Source organism: Lutjanus erythropterus, chromosome 19 (assembly GCF_056507025.1).
Source record: "Lutjanus erythropterus isolate fLutEry1 chromosome 19, fLutEry1.hap2, whole genome shotgun sequence".
NCBI lineage: Eukaryota > Metazoa > Chordata > Actinopteri > Lutjaniformes > Lutjanidae > Lutjanus > Lutjanus erythropterus.
In genome coordinates, this window is record NC_139335.1 from 22,900,644 (window position 1) to 22,921,771 (window position 21,128).

The 21,128-nt window shown below is 39.7% G+C and overlaps 1 protein-coding gene across 1 annotated transcript in view; it reads left to right on the forward strand.

Moving 5' to 3' along the window:
* card11 (caspase recruitment domain family, member 11) overlaps window positions 1–16,763 on the forward strand; it is a 28,912-nt gene extending 12,149 nt beyond the window's left edge. Inside the window, exons 5-25 of the mRNA XM_084744457.1 lie at window positions 329–477; window positions 660–839; window positions 1,803–1,949; window positions 2,300–2,425; window positions 2,611–2,802; window positions 2,895–3,050; window positions 3,337–3,406; window positions 3,489–3,682; window positions 3,927–4,033; window positions 4,220–4,260; window positions 4,940–5,063; window positions 5,292–5,493; window positions 6,939–7,065; window positions 7,149–7,392; window positions 8,518–8,602; window positions 8,920–9,015; window positions 10,366–10,483; window positions 11,663–11,839; window positions 14,007–14,128; window positions 14,962–15,077; window positions 16,411–16,763. Of these exons, the coding sequence (XP_084600583.1) occupies window positions 329–477; window positions 660–839; window positions 1,803–1,949; window positions 2,300–2,425; window positions 2,611–2,802; window positions 2,895–3,050; window positions 3,337–3,406; window positions 3,489–3,682; window positions 3,927–4,033; window positions 4,220–4,260; window positions 4,940–5,063; window positions 5,292–5,493; window positions 6,939–7,065; window positions 7,149–7,392; window positions 8,518–8,602; window positions 8,920–9,015; window positions 10,366–10,483; window positions 11,663–11,839; window positions 14,007–14,128; window positions 14,962–15,077; window positions 16,411–16,615 (2,978 nt within the window). The 3' untranslated portion in view covers window positions 16,616–16,763. The remainder of the gene's footprint in view (window positions 1–328; window positions 478–659; window positions 840–1,802; window positions 1,950–2,299; window positions 2,426–2,610; window positions 2,803–2,894; window positions 3,051–3,336; window positions 3,407–3,488; window positions 3,683–3,926; window positions 4,034–4,219; window positions 4,261–4,939; window positions 5,064–5,291; window positions 5,494–6,938; window positions 7,066–7,148; window positions 7,393–8,517; window positions 8,603–8,919; window positions 9,016–10,365; window positions 10,484–11,662; window positions 11,840–14,006; window positions 14,129–14,961; window positions 15,078–16,410) is intronic.
* The last annotated feature ends 4,365 nt before the right edge of the window (window positions 16,764–21,128 follow it).

The window sequence follows — 21,128 nt, forward strand, 5'->3', positions numbered from 1 at the left end:
ATAATATTTAGAAATTTAACAATGTTTAAATAATTCATTGTTTTTATTATAATTATCAAAAAGATTTTTTAAATAACTTTACATAATAATTAGTAAATTCTTTGTATAATTTCTCAGTTCACACAAATTATTCTGATTATTTCATAGTCTTTATTTATTTAATACTAAATAACTGGACTTCCTTAAATAGGTTTATGTATTTGCCTTTTATTATAACATTTTTATACATTTTGCAATTGCTGATAAAACTGGCAGCTGGTTTCCATGTAATAGCCCTTGACAACACACTCACATATGACTGTATACATGTCAATGATTGCTTTTCCAGGGTACAATAAACTGAGAGAAGAGAGAAACACCTATAGTGATGAGCTGCTGAGAGTGAAGGATGAAAACTACAAACTGGCCATGAGGTACGCCACGCTGAGTGAGGAGAAGAACATGGCCGTGATGAGGAGCCGAGACCTGCAGCTAGAGGTACTGATGGACATGTGAATGCATGTAAACCACACAGTATACCTCCAAAATATGTCAGAAATGACAACTATGAAACATTAGTAATGAGTTGAGAGTGTGGGGATTTGAGGTTCACTCTCTGCTCCATGCTAGTATCTACAGTTTATCTTGCTTTTCTTCCTGCGTCCTCTCTGTATGTACAGATTGATCAGCTGAAGCACAGGCTGAACAAGGTAGAGGAAGAGTGTAAGATGGAGAGGAGGCAGAGTCTCAAACTGAAGAATGACATTGAGAACCGACCAAAGAGGGAGCAGATCTTTGAGCTGGAAAGAGAGAACGAAATGCTCAAGATCAAACTGCAGGAGCTACAGTCCATCATTCAGGTACGGCCTGCCTAAGACATTCATTCAAAAATACAGATTAATAAGCGATAGAAGACACTGCGCAATAGCCCATTGCCCAGTGTTTTACAGGCAGTAAAACAGAACTTCTGTTTAGACAGCTGCTAGACCAAAGCAGCTTCCCACTTTCGCTCCTACCAAGCTTTGGTCAACAAGCGGTGCATCCTACTGAAGGAGGATGTAAGCTCAGAGAGTGGGCCAGTAACAAGCTGTCAGCGGCTACAGTGTTTAATGATATGGCTTTTATTATATGTAGATTTACAGGAACAAGACCAGCAAACTGCATGGTAAAGTAGAAGAAGCTTAGGGTAATTTTAACTGTCTGCATTCTATTGACACATCCAGTAGACACAAAGCAACATTAGTATTCATTTGGGTTTGTGCCTCTGGCTATCCAGCAAATGTAAGTTCAATATTTATACACTTTTTTGGCTCTGTTTTGGTCTCCACCAACTCCTCTGAACCATATCTCACTATTAAACTGCTAAATCCTCCATTATGTTCAGCAGATAGCTGCTAACTACATGCAGAATATCTGTACTTTGGTGCTGGATAAGTTGTAACAGTGAGGTTATAAGACCTTTTTTTTTTGTTTTGCTGAAATAGCTGCCTGTGGATAAAATGAAGCTAAAGAGCAGAGTGAACCAAAACAATGAGTTAAAGGAACTAAACAGCAGAGTCTGGTGATAACTCTATGTAGGGTTGTTACTACAAGTCTGTGACAGTCTGTCTGTTACAGCAGCAACAGCATCTTTTTATTTTCTCCCATGCCAAAAATGGAACTTAGGCAACAACTCTATGGTAACTTTGAATGGACACACTAATACAGCAAATACAGGAATTAGAATTTAAATCAAGGTCAGCGGTTCAGTGGCTTAGTGGTTGATGATCATCACTCAGCCCAATCTTAATATATACCCAATGTGTGTGTTTTTTAATTCTCAGCCTGGTCCCCTACCTGCATCAGACAAGGCCATCCTTGACATTTTGGAGCATGACAGACAGGAGGCATTAGAAGACAGACAGGATCTGGTCAACCGCCTCTACAACCTTCACGAAGAAGTCAGACAGGCAGAGGAGCTACGAGATAAGGTGACAAACACACATGCCACAAACAACATGTATACAGTACTCATATAGGAGATAATTTATGCGAAGTGAGATACTTGGTCTTGCTTGCCTGTATGAAAGTGATCCAGAGTGGGGATGGGGCATACAAAGGTTAAAAAAAAACACACAATAGAAACACACCTGATCAGCGATTCAAATACCCATGAGACCATCTGTGATACACGCCCTGTGCAGAAACCCCCATCTCAGGCCTCTTTATCTAACTTGGTCTTTGTTCTTTCTACCTCTGTGTTTCTCTTCCTGTATCTGCCTTTTTTAAATAAACGAATAAATCATACCTCATGTGGTGTGTGTATGCAATGTGTGTGTAGTACCTGGAGGAGAAGGAGGATCTGGAGCTGAAGAGCTCCACGCTGCAGAAGGACTGTGAGATGTATCGCAACCGCATGGACACCATCACCATCCAGCTAGAGGAGGTGGAGAAGGAGAGGGACCAGGTGAAAGCACACACACACACACACACACACACACACACACACACACACACACACACACACACACACACACACACACACAAACGCATCCCTACACTTCATGGCTGCCTCGTGTATCCTGCGTCCATTTGGAGCGATGGTTGTTGTTGTTGTCGTTGTTACTTACTTCCACTTCCCCTCTGCTACAGGCATTTCGAGCGAGAGATGAAGCCCAGCACCAGTTCTCCCAGAGTCTCATTGACAAAGACAAATATCGCAAGCAGATCAGAGAGCTGGAGGAGAAGAGCGATGAACTCCAAATTGAGATAGTACGCAAAGAAGCCAAGCTAGTCACCTTGGAGTCTCGCCTACGGCGGATGTCCAAGGTCATCTCAGATCAGGTCAGACACAGTAGAGTAACTCAGTGTACGTATATAGTTATTGTGTATGATAAATGCTCACACTGAATCTCTTGCTGCACTTGCTGCCTCAGCCGACTCTGCCAAGGGACCTGCCTCCGACCATCATCTCTGAGGAGGAGTTTAAATCCAATCAGGGCCAATCAGAATGGTCCAGTGATGAGTCGCCAGAAGATAAGTTCTTATCTGAGGAGCCTCGCCTCAAACGCAGACCCAACCTCAAAGCAACGGTCAGCCACTGTCCACTGTATTTTAAAGCACAATAGATCCATTAATCTTGCTTTAAGTGACCTGTGGAGCACCTTTTCAGATTTTATTTAATTTGATACTAAGTTCTATTCCTAAGAATACAGGAAGGATTTTTACTTTTTCTTTCACTTGAGTCCAAAATGTCACTTCAGCAGTTTAATGAACACAGGCCTGTGTTGACAGTCATTTCCCATATTGACCATATAGACTGTTGTAAGTGAAATGTTTTTAAAAGAAACTAAAATACCTTTATATTTTGTATTTTAGAACAGAGTCAAGTCTCCAGTCTGTGTACACAAAGACACTCAGGCCAACTCAGAGGCCACTCAACCTGCAGGTAACACACACTCATTCATACACTACATTCCTCCATAACATTTCTATGTGTAAGTTCATCCACATTTATCTCCGACTTTCAGCTCTGTCAGTCAACCTAGGAGACTGTCTGGAAATCCAAATGCCAAACTCACACGTCAACAGCCACTCCCTCCCTGCCTCCCCCAGCTTCCCGACGTCTCCCATATATCCGCCCTCCTCAGCTCCGCCCCTCTCCTCCTCCTTCTCCCCATCCCCATCCCCACTTCCCTTCGAACAGTGCAACAGACCAAATATGGTGAGGTCTACTCTCGTAAAACATTGCTATAATCCAGAGTTTTATCTCACAGGCTATTTAATACCAGTAAACTTCAGTGTTGTGTTGCTTTGTTCTGTTTGGTAAAAATTATTTGCTAATATGTTATCTTTATACAAGCTGAATAGATTCCCAAGCTCTAATATATTGTTGACTTGACTTTACAAACTTCAGTTTCTGAGTGTGTAATTGAACCTTATGCTATGTTCACTTGTAAACTCTCCAGCTCCGTTACCGTAACGACAGCATCCTGTCCACGCTCCCTGAGCCACCGGAGAAAGCATCGCTTTACAGGAGGGAGAGGGAGAAGGAACATGACTTCCACCCCCGCAGGTAGTGGCAGCCCCACACAAAATTAAACATGTGAATTAATCTGTGCTATTTATTAAAAGTGATTAATTAGTCATGTAGATATAGAGGGTTAGGTGCTGCATTATTTAATCCTGTTTTAGGTTGGTTTGTATTTAATTTCTTGTTATGAATTGCTTCAAAAATAGTCTGTTGTTTGTTCTCTTCTAGCCTCTCAGACTTTGATAGTGACAACATGGAAATGGAGTTTGGTAAAGTATATTTTTACGTTTCCAAAAAATGAACTAATTATATTTCTGACTGTATTTATTTCTGCGACAAAATAAAAAGTACATATGTTTTCTGTAATCTTACCTGTAGTACAACTTATCCATTGAGATTGTTTTGGTGTGTGTTGCCAAGTTTTATAGATATGGACCAGAGAGATGCCTGCCGTCTCTTGAATACAATGGAACTAGAGGGCACTTAGCTCAAAGCAGCAAAGGAAAAGAAAAAAAATCTGAAAAACCATATCATTGTGCAAAACAAAGTATGGATCTACTCATAGAAGAGAAGCTTATGCTTGTGAGAATGCAGGCTTGTTCTGAGCCATAACCTGTTGTCCATGAGAAGATGCTGGTGGTGAAGCAGTGGGCAGGTGTGTTTCAGTGGACAGAAAACACTTCCGTGAAACTGCTCACAACAAAGTCTGTGGCTTTTCTTGAGTAATCGCGTCATGATCGCTGGAAAGAGACACTGCTGTTGACTTTTTCAAATGAATTCATTTGGTGCTTTGAGCACCACAAGCCAAGTTCCATTTAATTCCATTATATTCTAGAGAAGACAGACTTAAATAGCACTACAGGAAAGAGGAAAAAGATGTATTTTTGATTTTGGAGTGAACTGTCTCTTCAATCTCTTTGTTAATCTCTCTGTCTTTCCCTTCCATAGAAGATGAAGTACAGCGAGGTCCACCTTCTGTCCATTCATCTTCTTCATCCCATCAGTCAGAAGGGATGGACACTTACGACCTGGAGCAGGTCAACAGTATCTTCAGGAAACTCTCTCTGGAGAGGTACAGTGAGGACACTCACACACTCGCGTGCACAAGAATTGTAGTGCTCAACAGTGAGGTTCTGGAAGTGAAAACCCCATTCATATTCTGAATATAGGATTTAGATTATTAGTCATAATGTCATAACCATCCGGGGTAAACCAAAAGCTCATAGTTGGTTGGCTTGGTGCAGGGCTTAAAACGTTTGAATGAATTTGAGTGTATGAATTTGTGTTCGTCTGTGTGCAGGCCTTTCCGGCCGTCTCTGTCCTCCTTCTCGAGGATCAGCTCTTCCCTGAAGCCAGTGCAGGAGATGTCGTTGCCAGGCGACAGCCTGCTGAAGGATGTCACTCTGGTTGGCGGCAACGACAGCGGGATATTCATCTCATCCGTCCAGTTGGGCTCCATCGCTGAGAAGGCGGGGCTACGAGAGGGCCACCACCTCCTGTTGGTATGTAGTTTACTGCAGGAAATAAATCGTTCACATGTAAGATGACAAGAACTTCAGTAAAGTACACATTTATCCAGTTAAAGCCAGCTGTACTGGTGGAACCTTGCAAATATATGTACAGAAGTAAGTGTAATAAATCCAGAAGCTAAAATCATTTATTTTATTTTTTTTAAAACGAGTACCTTTACTTAACCAGGCAAGTCATTAAAAACAATTTCTTATTTAAAATGGTGGCCTGGCAAGAGGCAAGAGCCTGTTGAGGAAAGTGGGTATGGACTGAAAGGGTATCAAAAGTTAACAGACAGCAAGCATTACATAAAGGACATACAGTCTGAAAGACTGACATGGGCAGGTGTCTAACAGATGGCAGCATCAAGCAATACAGCAACAAAGCACAAGTAACGTACACATATTTATTTATTTCTGCCAGGAGGAACTCTGGAGGGGAACTTCCATTTGTTTCTGAGTGTCCATGCATGTATTTATCTGCAGCTAATCTCACATACTACTGGACCTATCAGCCTAACATATTTTGTTCACATTTATGACTGTCTGCTCAAGGGCCTGTCATGGCTGCGCTAATTCAAAAGTTTGGTATATGGTGAAAATCTGTTTTTTTATTGACAACTCTGCTTTCTATCAACTGCTCACTCTCTGCTAAAAACAAAGCTTACCTTGTCTGTTGCAGGCCACATTTTGTCCTTTGTCATACCTCAGAAACTGACATCTGTATAAAAGTTTTATTAGATTCATTTTAAACCAATTCCATACCTGATATATTATGATCCACTAAAATTATTATTTTTTTTAATCCTGTGAATGAAAGTGGTTGTTTCTACTTTAATAACTACAAAATATGAAGTCAAAAATAAAACTATAGCAATAGAACTCTCCTCTTGCTTCAAATTAACAGACTCATCGTTCTGCTCACTGTAATTTTGCCTTGGAAAATGTAAACTTAAGCTTGTTTCATATGATTTTGAGGAGGATCTGACCCAGTGGCAGGCATTTAGAATAACTATATAGAAACAGCCAATCTTCTCGCGGCTGGTCTCATTTCCTTGTGTAGGTTTTGTAGAGGCATCGGTATTAAACTGAGACGGTTTCATTACCAGTTACAAACTCTTTGTAGTAGCTTTAAATTGAGAAGTTTGGATGCCTCACTTCATTGTTTCCTTATTAAGTTTAAACAGCCAAATGAACTGAGGGTGCCCATTACATTATTCTGTGCATCTTAAAGAGGCACTGAGAATATACTATAGAAAACACTTTTTATATTTTGAGATGTTTTGTTTTTCCTGTTCACTTACTTAATAACCTAATATCTATCATTTTACTTACTGAGGGACTAGTTTGCAAAAATGCCAAAAGTAGAGATAAAACACCAAAAATGCCAATGTTTTAATCTGTCATTCATCTTTCTTTTGCTGTGATTGGCTGACCAGCTTGAGGGATGCATACGTGGAGAGAACCAAAGCATTTCATTGGATACCAGCACTCAGGAAGAAGCCCACTGGACACTGCAGCACTGTACTGGACCAGTCAAGCTGCACTATCGAGCCAACTTTGACTGTAAGGGTTGTTTTTATTGGACTTGTATATATCTGTGTAGTACACTTACACTGTTTGTAAATGCAAATGTCTGCATGCTCCAGCCTTCCGCCGTCTTCAGAGGGACCTAGCGGAGGGGACGCTGGCTTCTGGCGACTCCTTCCACATACGGGTCAACCTCAACATCTCTGGCCAGGCAGACAACTGCTCTCTGAGCGTGCGCTGTGATGAGGTGGTGCACGTCCTGGACACCAGGCACCAGGGCCGCTGTGAGTGGCTGTGCGCTCGTGTCGACCCCTACACTGGTTCTGACTTGCCTGACCGTGGCACTATACCCAGCTACTCACGGTATGGAAAATTTCTGTTAAAAATAAAAGCGCTGAGATTAAGAGTTAGAGTTTGATAAAACATTTTGTTTAGGGCATGAAGCAGAGCCGGCCCCGGGCCGTCACCAATTTGGTACCCTAGGCAAGATTTGACTAGATGCCCCTTGCACTGTAGCCAATTCAACCTTCCTCCCCTTTTCATTGTGTAGGGTGGGACTTTAGATGGGTCAGTTGCAATTATTGTTTTAAATTTTAAACATCTGAAATGTGATCCAGACTAAGCTGCTTTTTGTAAGACATCAGAAGCAAAAAAAAGATCGGAAACCACTGGACAAACATTTCTTTGATTCTGGTTGAACTGTATCATGAATTACACGTATTATGTTTATCAATTTAAAAGACAATTTTACTAGTCAAGAAAGTCCCAGTTTGTGGGAGGTTTGTCATGGTTTAGTTTTGGGTGAAACTGCTCAGTAAGATACATCTTTCGTCTAGCCGTCCCTTGTGACGTTATCATACCTTAAGTGTTTTACATAAGAACTCCTGGTCCTTTTATCAGCTGGGAAGCGAAAGAACAAGCAATTCTCGTTGCTTATTTCACTACATCCCCATACGTTAACACAGGAGTGTCGCTTTTAGAGGGAGAAAGGCTGATTACAGCCCTAGAATTCGCCTGTACTACCTATGCCAAGGGTCAGCCCTGATATGAAAGCAGCACCTTAAAAGTCCACGCTACAATTCCACTGTGGTGTCAAAGACCACATACGTCCTGGAAGCATTTGAGAACATGTATCTGTTCTGCTTTAGCACTGCAGGATCCTGAGCATGATGCAAACATAATGTAACAGTTGAGCAACCATGCAGAGTTTAGCAGGGGTCTTGAGGGGTCTACATCTGCTTTCAGGATGCAAAGTCTCACTTACCTCCCCAACGCAGCAGCAATATCCACACACACACACGCACACACACACACACACACACACTGAGTTAGACCTCTGTTGTTGTCACTAAGAGGCACAGGAAGGAGCTCAATATCAGGACAGATTCTTAAATGATATTACATTTTGTTTTTGCTTTTGTAACTGTTAAAATCATAAGTGTTACAATTTTATGAAATGCGCGTGTGTGTGTGTGTGTGTGAATGCAGGGCCCAGCAGCTGCTCTTGGTAAAGATTCAGAAGTTTGTGAGTCGAGGAGGGAAAGAAGAGAATGAAAGTCACCGCAACAATAGGGTAAGAGACTTCCTGAGCAAATGTATCTTTTTGCCATATACACACACACACACACACACACACACACACACACACACACACACACACACACACACACACACACACACACACACACACACTTTTATTTATTCCTGGTTCTTCTTTTTTTTTAGGCAGGAATATTCCTATATTTATCTATTTTTAAAACGACAAGATAATGGACTTTCATATCGTGTTTTTGGAGGCAATTTTGGAGGCGCTTGTGGACAAAAGCAGAAGTGTTTTTGTGTGTTTGTCAGTGTGTTTGAAATATAAGCTGTGTACGTGTGTGTGTGTAGCTCAGTCTGCAGCCAGAAGAAGTCAGCCCCTCTCCTGATCCTAAAGCCAGCCCGCGCCTGTCTAGAGCCAGCATCTTCCTCACTCAGATACTACAGGTAATAAAGTGCAAACAAAACGTCCTGCTGTGGAACAAGACTTTAGTCTTTTCAGTATAATGGTGCACACAGTCTCCTTACTATTTTCTAATGAATTACTTACACTCCGCCTTTACCATATTCACAAAGCGAGAATTTTCTGCTGACATCACACTCAGGGTGGGAAGCTCAAAGGTGGACTGCTATGTTCCAAGTTGCAAAAGTCTTATAAATGTTGGGAAACTGAGAAATCATCATCATTTCACTGCTTCCTCATTGATCAGCAACTGAAAAGACAATGGATGGGGAAAATCTGGAGGGCTGTATTTCAAGCTAAAATAACACATTTTGTTTTGGAATGAACTGGGAATGGGAATCTCAGAACGCTCTGAGGCGTCACCATCTTTTGAGGATAGCGCACATGGTTGTCATTATCTGTCATTGTTACCGGCTGATTTGTCATCTCTCAATCATTCATCATCAGAAAATGCATAAAGTATGTGTGAGAAACAAACGTCTGTTAAGAGAAGCTCTCAACAGAGGGAAAGAGGAGATATATTACAAAATTACAAAAGTTAGTGAATGAGCTTTACTAATTAGGAGATATAGCCAGATGTGTATCTCCACATTACTGTGTCAGCCCTGGAGAGACACATGTTCAAAGGATTTTGTTTGTTATTTTGGCCAACAAGTGAAGCAAAAATACCAGCAACTTGCATATATTACCACCATTGTGCTGGTGGCGGTGCTAATTTTGTGCCCTGACTGTCAGTGCGGATGTTCAGTGTAACAACACAGGATCTGACAACTGGCTAATGAGCTATCAGAGAGAGAGAGAGAGAGAGAGGGAGAGAGAGAGAGAGAGAGAGAGAGAGAGAGAGAGAGAGAGAGAGAGAGAGAGAGAGAGAGAGAAAGAAAGGCAATGTCTTTTCACTTTCTGATCAACTGGGAAGCGATGAAATGATAATTTGTCAGATTCTCTACACTAATATATGCCCAACAACAAGGAAAACAGCAGTACAACCTTTGAGCTTTCTGATGAGTGTGGCATCAGAGCGATATGATGACAATAACACAAACATTTTTGCTGAAACTCTCCAACATATTCAGTAGCAGGGATCCTGAGCAGCTCATCATGGCTAGCATGATGTAGTGTGACCTGAAGGAAACTAAGAAGTGAGCAGGCATAGCAATAAATAATTTAGTTTCAAGCAAAAAATGTTTTCCCCAGTTAGAATTACTGATAAAATGAACATAATCTCACAACCTTAGTGCTGGCAGGCAAAAATGAGAGTGCAGCATTGCAGAATGAAGCAGTATAGCTAAGATGTCTCCAATAACACTTGTTTTTGTGCTTTCTTTGATTTGTAGTTTGTCAGCAGGGTGGATATCAAGTACAAGCGAATGAACAGCAGCGAGCGCGTGAGGATAATCAACTCAGGCAGCACAACACTACCCAGACAAGGTTTTGAGACGCTTAGACCAGAAGGTGAGTGCAGACAAAGTGACGCAGGGGAACAAAACCGCACATGAGCCACCAGAAGAAACATCTAAAACTGGCAAAAATATCTGAAAAGACATTTACGTGGGCGCGCTGATGAAAATTCACACTTGAAACTAGTTGAATTAGCAGTTCAAATGGAAGTGCTGAAGGTTTCGGGTTGAAGCGTAAGCAGTTAATGAAGCTGGAAGAGTGAATTTACATGTAAGCACTGAAAAGTTGAAGTGAAAGTGCTGGAAAAAGCAGTTAAAATGTCAGTTGACGTGTTGTCGTTAAAGCACACACTTTTAAGAACTAAAAAATTAAAGAGGTGAAATGTAACAGTTGTAATGAGTCAGTGAAAGCAGGTGATTTGTCGGTTGATTTGTGAATGGTAAAATAGTGGAAACTTCAGCTGCAGTATGAGATCTGAAAGTAGTTCAAGTGTCGATCAAAGAATGAAAATCAATTCGAGTCCCACACTGACATTTAACAGGTGAGTTAATGACTGTGGTTGGGAGTATTACTTTAAAAATGTATTCTGATACAATTACTTCGTACTTGTTAAAAATCTAGTCAGTAAGCACAAATCACAAAGTATCATTTAATATTAAAGTAATGTAACTTGATTACTTCCTGTTACTTTTGGAATACCTAAACCAAATATGGTGAAATTGTTCAACCTAATCTAATATTTTGTTACAGTCCCATTTTTTTTTTTCATTAATATCAGTAGAAGATACTGACAGGCATTTCTGTGTGACTTAGCTGTTAGTCTGTGTCACTTTAACAGTTCAGGTCTGACCTGTAAATATTTCTTAAAATTAGATTTTGAGTCTTTTGATGATTTCAGAACTGTGTCACTGTGCTGTGACACTGTTCCTCTTTTCTGGTTTAAAGACAAAGTAATGTTGAAATTTCTAGCCAGTGAAGCATTCTTTTCTCTAGAGGACATGGTGGTAAACTGAGTAGAAGATTATGATTGCGTAAGCAGTTTGATATCATGAATGGGCAAAAAAAAAAAAAAAGAGAAAAGAAATATGAAAAATGAGCTGAACATTAAATTTTTCAGGAATTTGACAGAAAAAAAGACTGGAACCTTGGTTAAATAAAAACGTCTTGCTGCGTTGCTGGGTGTATCATCATGTATCATCACGTGTCACCTCTTTTGTTTTGGGTATAAAACAGATGCTGCTGATCCAGACAATGAGCTGAGCAAGAGTTTGATTCCCTACAGTCCCGTCACCCCCCAGCGGACCCAGAGGAGAAGACCGGTCCTGTTCACTCCCACTGCTCTAGCCAAACCCATTATCCAGAAAATACTCAACATGGGAGGAGCCATGGACTTCAATATCTGCAAACCAGGTCAGTGTACGATGGGAATTACAAGAAAGGTCATTGCAAAACAAGGAATATTTCCCCCGCGTTGGCGTATTCCCAGTGTATTCACCTTTTGGGCATCCAAGATAGAGGCAGTAGTTAAGCGGGGTGATGAGAGAGGAGAAAGCTACCATTGGGATTCAGGTCAGGCATTGTACGGCACCATGGTGTAAATGTTAGGGAGTGTAACCGGAGAGATGCCAGGGACAGCACGGAAGATGGCCTAGTTGATAATTAGGAGGATGATGCACTTGAATGTCCAAACCAAAGTTCATGTTTTTGTTACTTTGTGCACGTTTGAGCCTGTTAGTTTTGGTTTCGCATTGCAGTTATGTGAGGGCACTAGAGAACTATACCTGACACACCTACGCCCTGACGTCATCACCTACGTAAGCTGTGTCTCCCTGTACTTGTAAGTGCGTGCTTTGTAGACAGGTGTGCTGTCAGTTCAATTCACTACAATTCTCTCTGCTCGGAAAATAATTAATAATTAAGATAATAATAAAATAATTTTTAGAGTTTTATCCAAATGACAATTAATAAAGTTGTTGGACCAATAAAGTAATATCACAGCCATGATTTGGTCATAGATAATCAAAGTCGTGCCTATTTATTCATTTATTTGGCTCAGTCAGTACAAACAGTTCCACAACAGGACTGCGACTGGACTGTCGCCAGGTAACACTTAAACATTTTCCTGCACCCTAACGTTAGTTAGCTTGCTACTTTTGTAGGTCTAAATGTTATGTCGATATAGCTCCTCTTTAGTTTGTCCATATGGATCCATAAAACTGCCTCAAGACTGTATTCAGCTCGGTCTTCTAAACGGACTAAAAGTCCCTATTTAGATTGTAGAGACTCACCCTGGTGTGGAAATCGTTTCCAAGTGGACGCTGGTGTGGTTCATTTATGGTATGAAAACAAAGGAACCAACCATAGGATTTTATGACAGCAGCTATATGATTTTAGCATGATTTGAAAAAACTAAACCATTAATAAATCTATCTGCTGATCATGGAATCTGTTCAGGAAGTTATCTTATTTATTATTTGCATATATTTATGCAAATCATTTAGTAACAATGGTAACATATATGCACATAAGCATGGGTATTTTCCTTAATAAATAGATCAAAAGCTGTTAAAACTGCTGTTCTTGTATACTACTGTGTATACTTCGTCAGTTTAAAAAGTGTGTGACAGTGGTCCCACAGTAATGACCCCCAAATCATTACTGTACAAGAAGCCTCCTTTTCGTCCTGTCTTTATGGTCTCTACCTGTTAGTCATTTTAACATTTATGTAATGGCTTTTTGGCTGTTTTATCTGAACTGTTGTCATCGGGAGGTTTCACACACCTGCAATTTTAGTTTGGATCAAACTGAGAAGTCTGAAAGTCCAGACCAAATGAGGTGGGTGTGAAAGGGCCCTTAAATACTGTGCAGAAATCAGTTGCCTTCCTGTAAAGTGAAAAAGTTGCTAGCACTGTCAAGCCCACAGAGAATTAACTCTCCACTCCTACGACAAACCAAAAGCTCCCAGGACAGGGGGTCGAACAGGTTGGCCGGTGTACAGAGTTGAACATCTGGCAAGATGAGAAACTGTGTGATGTCTTGACTACGTGGAGATTCCCCAGGGCAAGAACCTCAAAGGTTTCTGTTCCTTCTGTGTGAAAGCTGCAGCAAGCAATTTGAACATACACATTATAAAACCTTCCACTTGTCTCTCTGCTGCGTATCATCACTCCACTAAGCCCCCTCCACCAAAACACACCCATCATTAGGGCTGCCCCCTTGACCGTCAACTTAACTGTTAGTTGGAGAGAAGAGTCGACCAACACTTTTTGCTGGGCTTGAAGCATAATGTTAAGGTTGTTAATTAATTAGCAAACTAATGTCTGTTCTGCTCAGCTAGTTATATCTGACTCAAACAGCAGTGACACTTGCTACAGAACCAGCAGAGAACCTGGATGACTCTTGTTTGCACAGTCTCTGTGATCAGTCAGTTACATGCTAGCTAATGATGACTGGTTGGTCAGACTTGGACCAGTAAAAAAAAAGACAAACAGTATATTTCTATGACTCTTTTTTCTTTTTTCTTTTTTTTTCTCTACATACTTTTACATTTTACTCTATTATGTATTCTATTGTTTAGACACCCTATCCAAAGAAGAGTTTCACCTGAAACAGAATGTGGAGCCCTTCATTCACTACAAAGAGAAACACGCCACATTTGAATGCATCACCCGAGAAAACATAGAGGCTGTCGCCTCTAAGGTAAACTATTTGTGTGTGTGTGTGTGTGTGTGTGTGTGTGTGTGTGTGTGTGTGTGTGTGTGTGTGTATATATATATATATATATATATATATATATGCACCTGCATTTATCTGCTTATGTGTCCTTTTAAAAATGTCCCTCATAATTAGAAGGGTTTGCACTTAAGAGTTTGAAATGCCACTTGTGCACATATAACAACATATGTAACAGCACCCTCTTAGCATACCTTAGCATATCTGACTGGAAAGAGGGGTAAATTCCTAGCCTTGGTTTGTCCACAGATACATTTTAATGGGTGACCTTTAGAGATGCTAGTAGATTTTGTTACCTTTAGACAGACATAGAGCCAGGCTGGCTCTTTACTCTTGTTTCTAGTCTTTGTGCTAATCTAAGCTAAGCTAAGATAGCTGGCTGCTGTCTCTAGCTTCATATTAAGGCTGCTGTACAGATGTAAGAGTATTATCGATCTACTCATTTAAATCTCCGCAAGACGCCAATTGGTCCATTTCCCAAATTGCCAAACTATTCCTTTTTTGCCTTTTATGTATAACTCTTTTATTTTTGTTATTGTTGAATTTAGAGATTAATGCATGTATTCAATTATTGTCCATCTCTGGTTGTGATTTCCTGAATTAGTTTTGTTCTTTTGATTGGTATAATGTAAAAAGGACCACTTTGTCCTTTTCGGTCTGATATAGCAGGAAAAACACTTTCTGAAAAGGTTATATTTTTCCTCCAGTCTCTAAGTGTTTAATCATGTACACACATGTTTGCATTACACAGTATAGATCTCTATTTGTTTGTAAGGCCCATATTTTCCACCCGTCACCAGGGCAAACACTGTCTGCTGGAGGCTGAGCTGAGCTGCGTCAAAGACCTTTTGCGGAGAGAAATCTACCCAATAATTATCTACGTCAAGATCTGTGAGAAAAATTTCAAGAAGTTACGGTAGGTCTAACGAACCCCACACACTCTTACACATTTACCCACAGCTGCAAACCACAACTCCTTTTCCGAACACAAATATACGTCAATCCTTGCATTAGATTTTTAACAGAAGCAGGGGATTAGACTGAATTGGCTATAGGACAAGTCCACTGTTTCACTCTCTTAAACTTAACATTTATATGTGACTTTTACTGCACAATGAAATTCAGCATCCTGCAGACAATAGTAGTGAACTTAAATCAGTGATAGAAGAATGAGAGCTTTTTCCTGTGAGTTTCCTGTGAGAATAATACAGAAGCCCTGACAGGAAAGTGAGAAAAAAGAATTCTGAAGAATTTCTAAGTCTGATCTAAATGTTTTCTCTCCTGTGTTTGTGACTTAATATTGGGCGAAATAAAGGTCTTGGCGGGACAACATTTCTAGAAAAGAAAGTTTGCAAGTTCATGCAAGTGAAAATTATTTTTATTTTTTGTTTGTTGTAATACTTATTTCAACCACAGGAGACTGAATTGCACCACTAAATCATGTTTGAAACAAAATTAAAAGCGTGTTTTCTTCTAGGTGAATTTTAATTTCTCCATGCACTCTAAACATACAGATATTGTGTCTTAGCAAGTTATGCGACATAACTGTGATGTATCTCGTTTGGCTGCCGATTTTTTGCGCTGATTTAAGGAAATTTCTAGCCAAGAGAAAGACATGGAACATGGGGTAGTGGTGCATTTCAGTCTTTTGTGGCCAAAATGAGTGTCTCAAAAACACACCTGATCCTAAGTTTCCTCAACTCTGGGGAGGGGAGAGAGGGGGAAAACAACTTGCTTCAAACCTAGACTGTATATTAAATAGGATTTCAACTTATTTCAACTATTTAATAAACAGTCTTTAGCTCCAACTTGCTATTGGAACTCACAGCTGTTACGTATTACTCTTTTAAAAAAATTGGAAAGATTATCTGAGCAAAGCTTTATTTTCACCAGTTGTTAAGTGGTAAACACAGGTGAGAAAACAATGTAGATCAGGGAAGTAGGCGCCTAAGTCAAAATAAAATACATCCTGTGGCTGAATGATGTCAGTGGGCATAGATTCTTCTGTTTCTCACTGTTTCTGTTGATGAATGTCAACAAAACCTGTTGCCTGATGGATTTTCTGGTGTATTGTGCCTTTAAATAGACACATTGTATATGAACCTTTTGCTGCCAGCGAAGTCTTTCTGAGAATCACAACAAAGTAGACAAACCACTGTTGCAAAGTGTCTCATCAAACGTGCTAGGTTCCAAACATTACCACACTCACTGCCGCAGCGCTGCTTCCTTCCTGTTTCCTGTCCTCACAGGAAGTTGCCTCTGCGCGTGGAGTCGGAGGAGGAGTTTGTGAGGCTGTGTCGGGCAAAAGAGAAGGAGCTGGAGGGCATTCCCTGTCTTTACGCCAGCCTGGAGCCCGAGGCCTGGGCAGGAACGGACGACCTCATCAGGGTCATCAAAGATCGAATACTGGAGGAACAGAAGAAGATGGTGTGGGTGGAGCAGGACCTCCTGTAGACACACACAATGGTCTGTACATGTGTAACTGAGCACCACAAAACACACTTTGTACATCACACTTTCATGCATATTATTATATTTATGCTCAGATGCAAAAATGCACGTGGACACTGTTATAAACCCAAAATAAATGCATTATTATAAATTTTGTCAATATGTGCCTTTCCTTTGACTCAGAGAAATTTATAGGAAGTTGTTTGAAGTGCACTTCTGTGAGCTTAACTTTGATTATACTGTCCTCTAGTGGCTGATGTTGGATTCTCACACTAAAAAAACTAAATCAAATCATAGATCATATCATATCAGTCTTTTTATTTAGATAATAACTTTGGTAATGCTTTTTACAGGTCCCTTATTTCATAGTAAGTAGGTTGTAATTAGCAACCAACATATTTGAAGTTTCTTGATTTCTTTAAAATCACCCTGAAATTCTTTTCACCCTGAAATCTTTTGTATAACAGATGTGTAATTGAATTATTACAGCTTAACTAATTTCTGCCAATCATGCCAACTTCCATCTAAATTCTGTGACCAGGAAACTAAATTGAAGTGAGTTGTTGCAGCTTAATTTCCAACTAGATTCTGTCTAGTTTCTGCAGGTCAACACACTGGCCTGAGCATGCCATAATGATAATAATAATTTGTTAAAAGTAATCACAGAGGTAATTGGGGGGCTAAATGTTGGGCTAATTTTGGAGTAATTTCATAGAAATTGCAAATATGTGACTTGCTAATTATAATGTACTTATCGTGAAATTTGGGGTAAATGTTCAAAGAAATGCGTTGATAATTATTGAAAATTTATCATAACATTTTGAGATAATTTTGAGGTGATTTAAAAGAAATGTCAAATAAGTTACTTGCTAATTACCACCTACTAACCACGAAATCAGGGATCTGTAGAATTAAGTGTTAGTTTGCACCACATTAAGCACCAGGAAAATGCTATGTTTTAAGGGTCTAAAAGTAAAGATAAGCAGTACTAATATAACTCTTCAATGTCTTGAAGAGGTAAAACAATAAAGCACTTAAAATCACAGAATAAAAGATTAGAAAAACAGCTGAAGAATAAATATAGGTTTGTGTAGCAGACTCCTTGATTGGGGCACTGGTGTAAACCAGATAATGCATGTTTTTTATAAATTAATTCAAGTTTGAGTTGTTGACTGGTGTGGTGTTTAATGGCTTGTTATTCATTGAATAATTCCACATTTGAAGCTCATGTCTTTTTGCACTGAAGCTGCTGTTTGGCAGCACTGTATTTCAAGCAAATATACATTATTTTAAGCTTTAAATATGTTGCAAAATATCCTCCAAGCCTTCTGGTTTTAAAACTTGGACTACAAAAAGGTGTTTTCTCAGTTTACTCATCAGTAAACCTGCATGGGCTCTGGTCACTGTTGGTTCCTGCAACTTATGAATCAGTGTTTAGACATTTTTTTCAAAGCACACCAGAAGGTTCAATTTGACAAAAATGGGCAGGCCAGAGGGGGATTTAGGCCTAGAGTAACCGCTTTCATAAGGCTGCGAGATAATCTCCTCATCAGTGTGGAGAGACATGCACAATATTCAGTATTCCCAAAAATGCTCATATTAGCCTTACTCTAGTCAATACTAGGGCTGCAACTAACAGTTATTTTCATCATCGATCGATTGATTGATTAATCTGTTGATTGTTTTCTCAGTTAATAGATTGGTTGTTTGGTCCATAAAATGTCAGAGAATGATGAAAAATGTTGATCACTGTTCCCCAAAGCCCGAGATGATGTCCTCAAATGTCTTGTTTTGTCCACAACCCCAAGTCTTCAGTTTACTGTCATGGAGGACGAAAGAAACCAGACAACATTCACATTTGAGAAACTGAAAACAGAAAGTTTGCACTTTTTTTCTTCACAAAACGGTTAATCAATTATCAAAATAGTTACTGACTAATTTACAGGGGTTTTTTTTATTGCTAACATGCATTGCTCAAAAACTGAAATCACACTGCCACAACTCTTCACACTGTCAGTGAGACAAAACTCAATGTGGTCCAAACTATAGATTAGTTTTCATTGCTCTTAGACAAAATACATCCAATTACAATGTTTTCCAAAATTCATGAACTCCTTGCTCATTCAACCTTCATCGTACAGGACAGTACTGTACAATATGAGTGATTAATTATACTTACACATACATTATTATACTTATACATATTATTGATGTTTTCTGTTTTCTTTCTTTTTAATTATTATTATTGTTGCAGCCCTGGAATTTCAGGAATTTATCTTTGTGTTTCAATTTTTAATTTTTCAAAAGTAAATTACTATATGCAAAGATATAGAAAAAATATTGAAACAAACTGTTGCATGTCTGATTCATTCTTGTTACATATACTTATGTGCAGTCAATAAAGAGAAAATGTGTTATTCTAATTCTATAATGAGATACCAATTTATGGGAAAAATCATTCAAACTTCAAATATAAAAGTTTATCATATATGTAATGCTCCCTGTTGTTAATGTTTTTAGGTAAGTGTTATGAGTGACGATGTTTGCTTTCTGAGTGAGGACTAGGGCTGCACGATATTGGAAAAAACTGACATTGCGATTTTTTTTAACCCTGCGATATATATTGCGATATGAAAAAATACAGGAATTTTCACCAGATGACTTGAATAGCACTTTATATTATGCTGCACTGCTGCCATCTTGTGGACAATTAACCTGCACTGATCTTGCGAATCACTCCATATGCAGGGGCGTGGTCTGCTTTGTCAAATTGATTAAGAACGATTGTGATTGGTGGATCACTGCGCAATGTGTGTCAGGTACCCTTGAAATTAGATGAGAACACGTTTAGTTCATTTGCCTCCTACATTGCAGGACCTGCAATGTGACTATTGCGCACACGTACATTGCGATGACGATGCTCAAACAATATATTGTGCAGCTCTAGTGAGGACTGACTGTTGCCATACTATATATATATACATATATATTATGTTGCCTTATTATATTGTCGATTTAGCTTATTTTGAGACAGGTATGGGGTGTTTTGGTGGTTTGAGTGAGTTTTGGAGGTGAGATTATCCATTTGGCCAAGATTCATGTAGGTCGTGCAATCTGTATGATGAGGTTTGAAATAGTAATTTCAGTATTGACTGATGCTTAATCACAAATAATAATAATAATAATAAAAAGAAATAGTTGATTAATAATCTATTAATTGATTATCTTTGTAGCTATAGTCAGTAGCACTGCATTTTTATGCACTACATCAACTGTACTTCCACCCCTCTGCACGGAAAGATGTCAGAATAATAATAATCATCAAAAGTAATAAAGTACATGAAAGTATTCAACACAATAAAAGGCACTGTGATTATACATAATGTGTCAACTATTTCACCATCCATGTTTCTCGTGCCTAAAAAATGATGTGAGGAACAAACTCAATTGCACTTTCTGTTCCTTTTCTTGAGAATTTCGTTTTAATATTTTTTTTACTTGGAGTTTAATGCTCTCCGTGTGTGTTCAAAGTAGTATGACTGCCAAGGTAGAAAGTTATTTTAAGCAAATTCACAGAACACAGCACTGAGAGTAAAATCAGGAGTCAGGGTGAAATTTGCGACGCTGATGGAAAGCAGATGATGGTGTGTGTGTGTGTGTGTGTATAACGCATGTTGTGGGGACATAAATCTGTGAGGGTTAGGCAAGGATAAGGTTGGAGTAAGTCTCCAGGAAATTAATGTAATTTAATGTGATGTCCTTTGAAGTGATGGAAACACAACTCTGTCTACGTACGTGTGGAAATCTGTTATTCATGTTGTGGGATTATAAACCTGTTTTTACACTCACATTGTGGGGACCTGCCTTCCTTACGGGGACCAGGCGGCAAGGTGATGACTTGGGCTGTTAGAGTATACTAACTAGGTTCAGGGTTAAGGTTAGGCAAGCGGTTGTTTTCGGTAGGGGGGTTTAGTTCTCCAGGAAATGGATGTAAGTCAATGTGATGTCCTCTGAAGTGATGGAAACAGGACTCTCTCTCTCTCTCTCTCTCTCTCTCTCTCTCTCTGTGTGTGTGTGTGTGTGTGTGTGTGTGAATCAGCTGCTCTGTGGGGGCTCTTCGCTCTGTTTGATGTCACAGGATGAAGAGAGTTCACAAATAACAGGATTTTAAGCGCATCAGCCCGAGGCAACAGAAACAGACACAGATCCCCCACAGCCACATTTCCTCCTCATCATCCTCTCTGTCTTAATTTCTTGAGTGAAGATGACATTTGTTTTGCAGGTACAGCAGGTTATTTTCAGCGCCCTGTGGGAGGCAACAGGGTACGGAGGGAGGGAGGGCGTGGGGGGAAGAGACTGTCTACATAAATCATCCCAGAGACTACAGACATGTTATGCTGGAGCTGACCCAGAAAAGTGAATTTTTCCCCTCATGAGCTCACTCTGCAGAAACCCCAGCTCCTCCTCCTGAACTCTCGCGTTGTTTCGTGTGCTCCCGCTCCATCTCCGCGAAGGA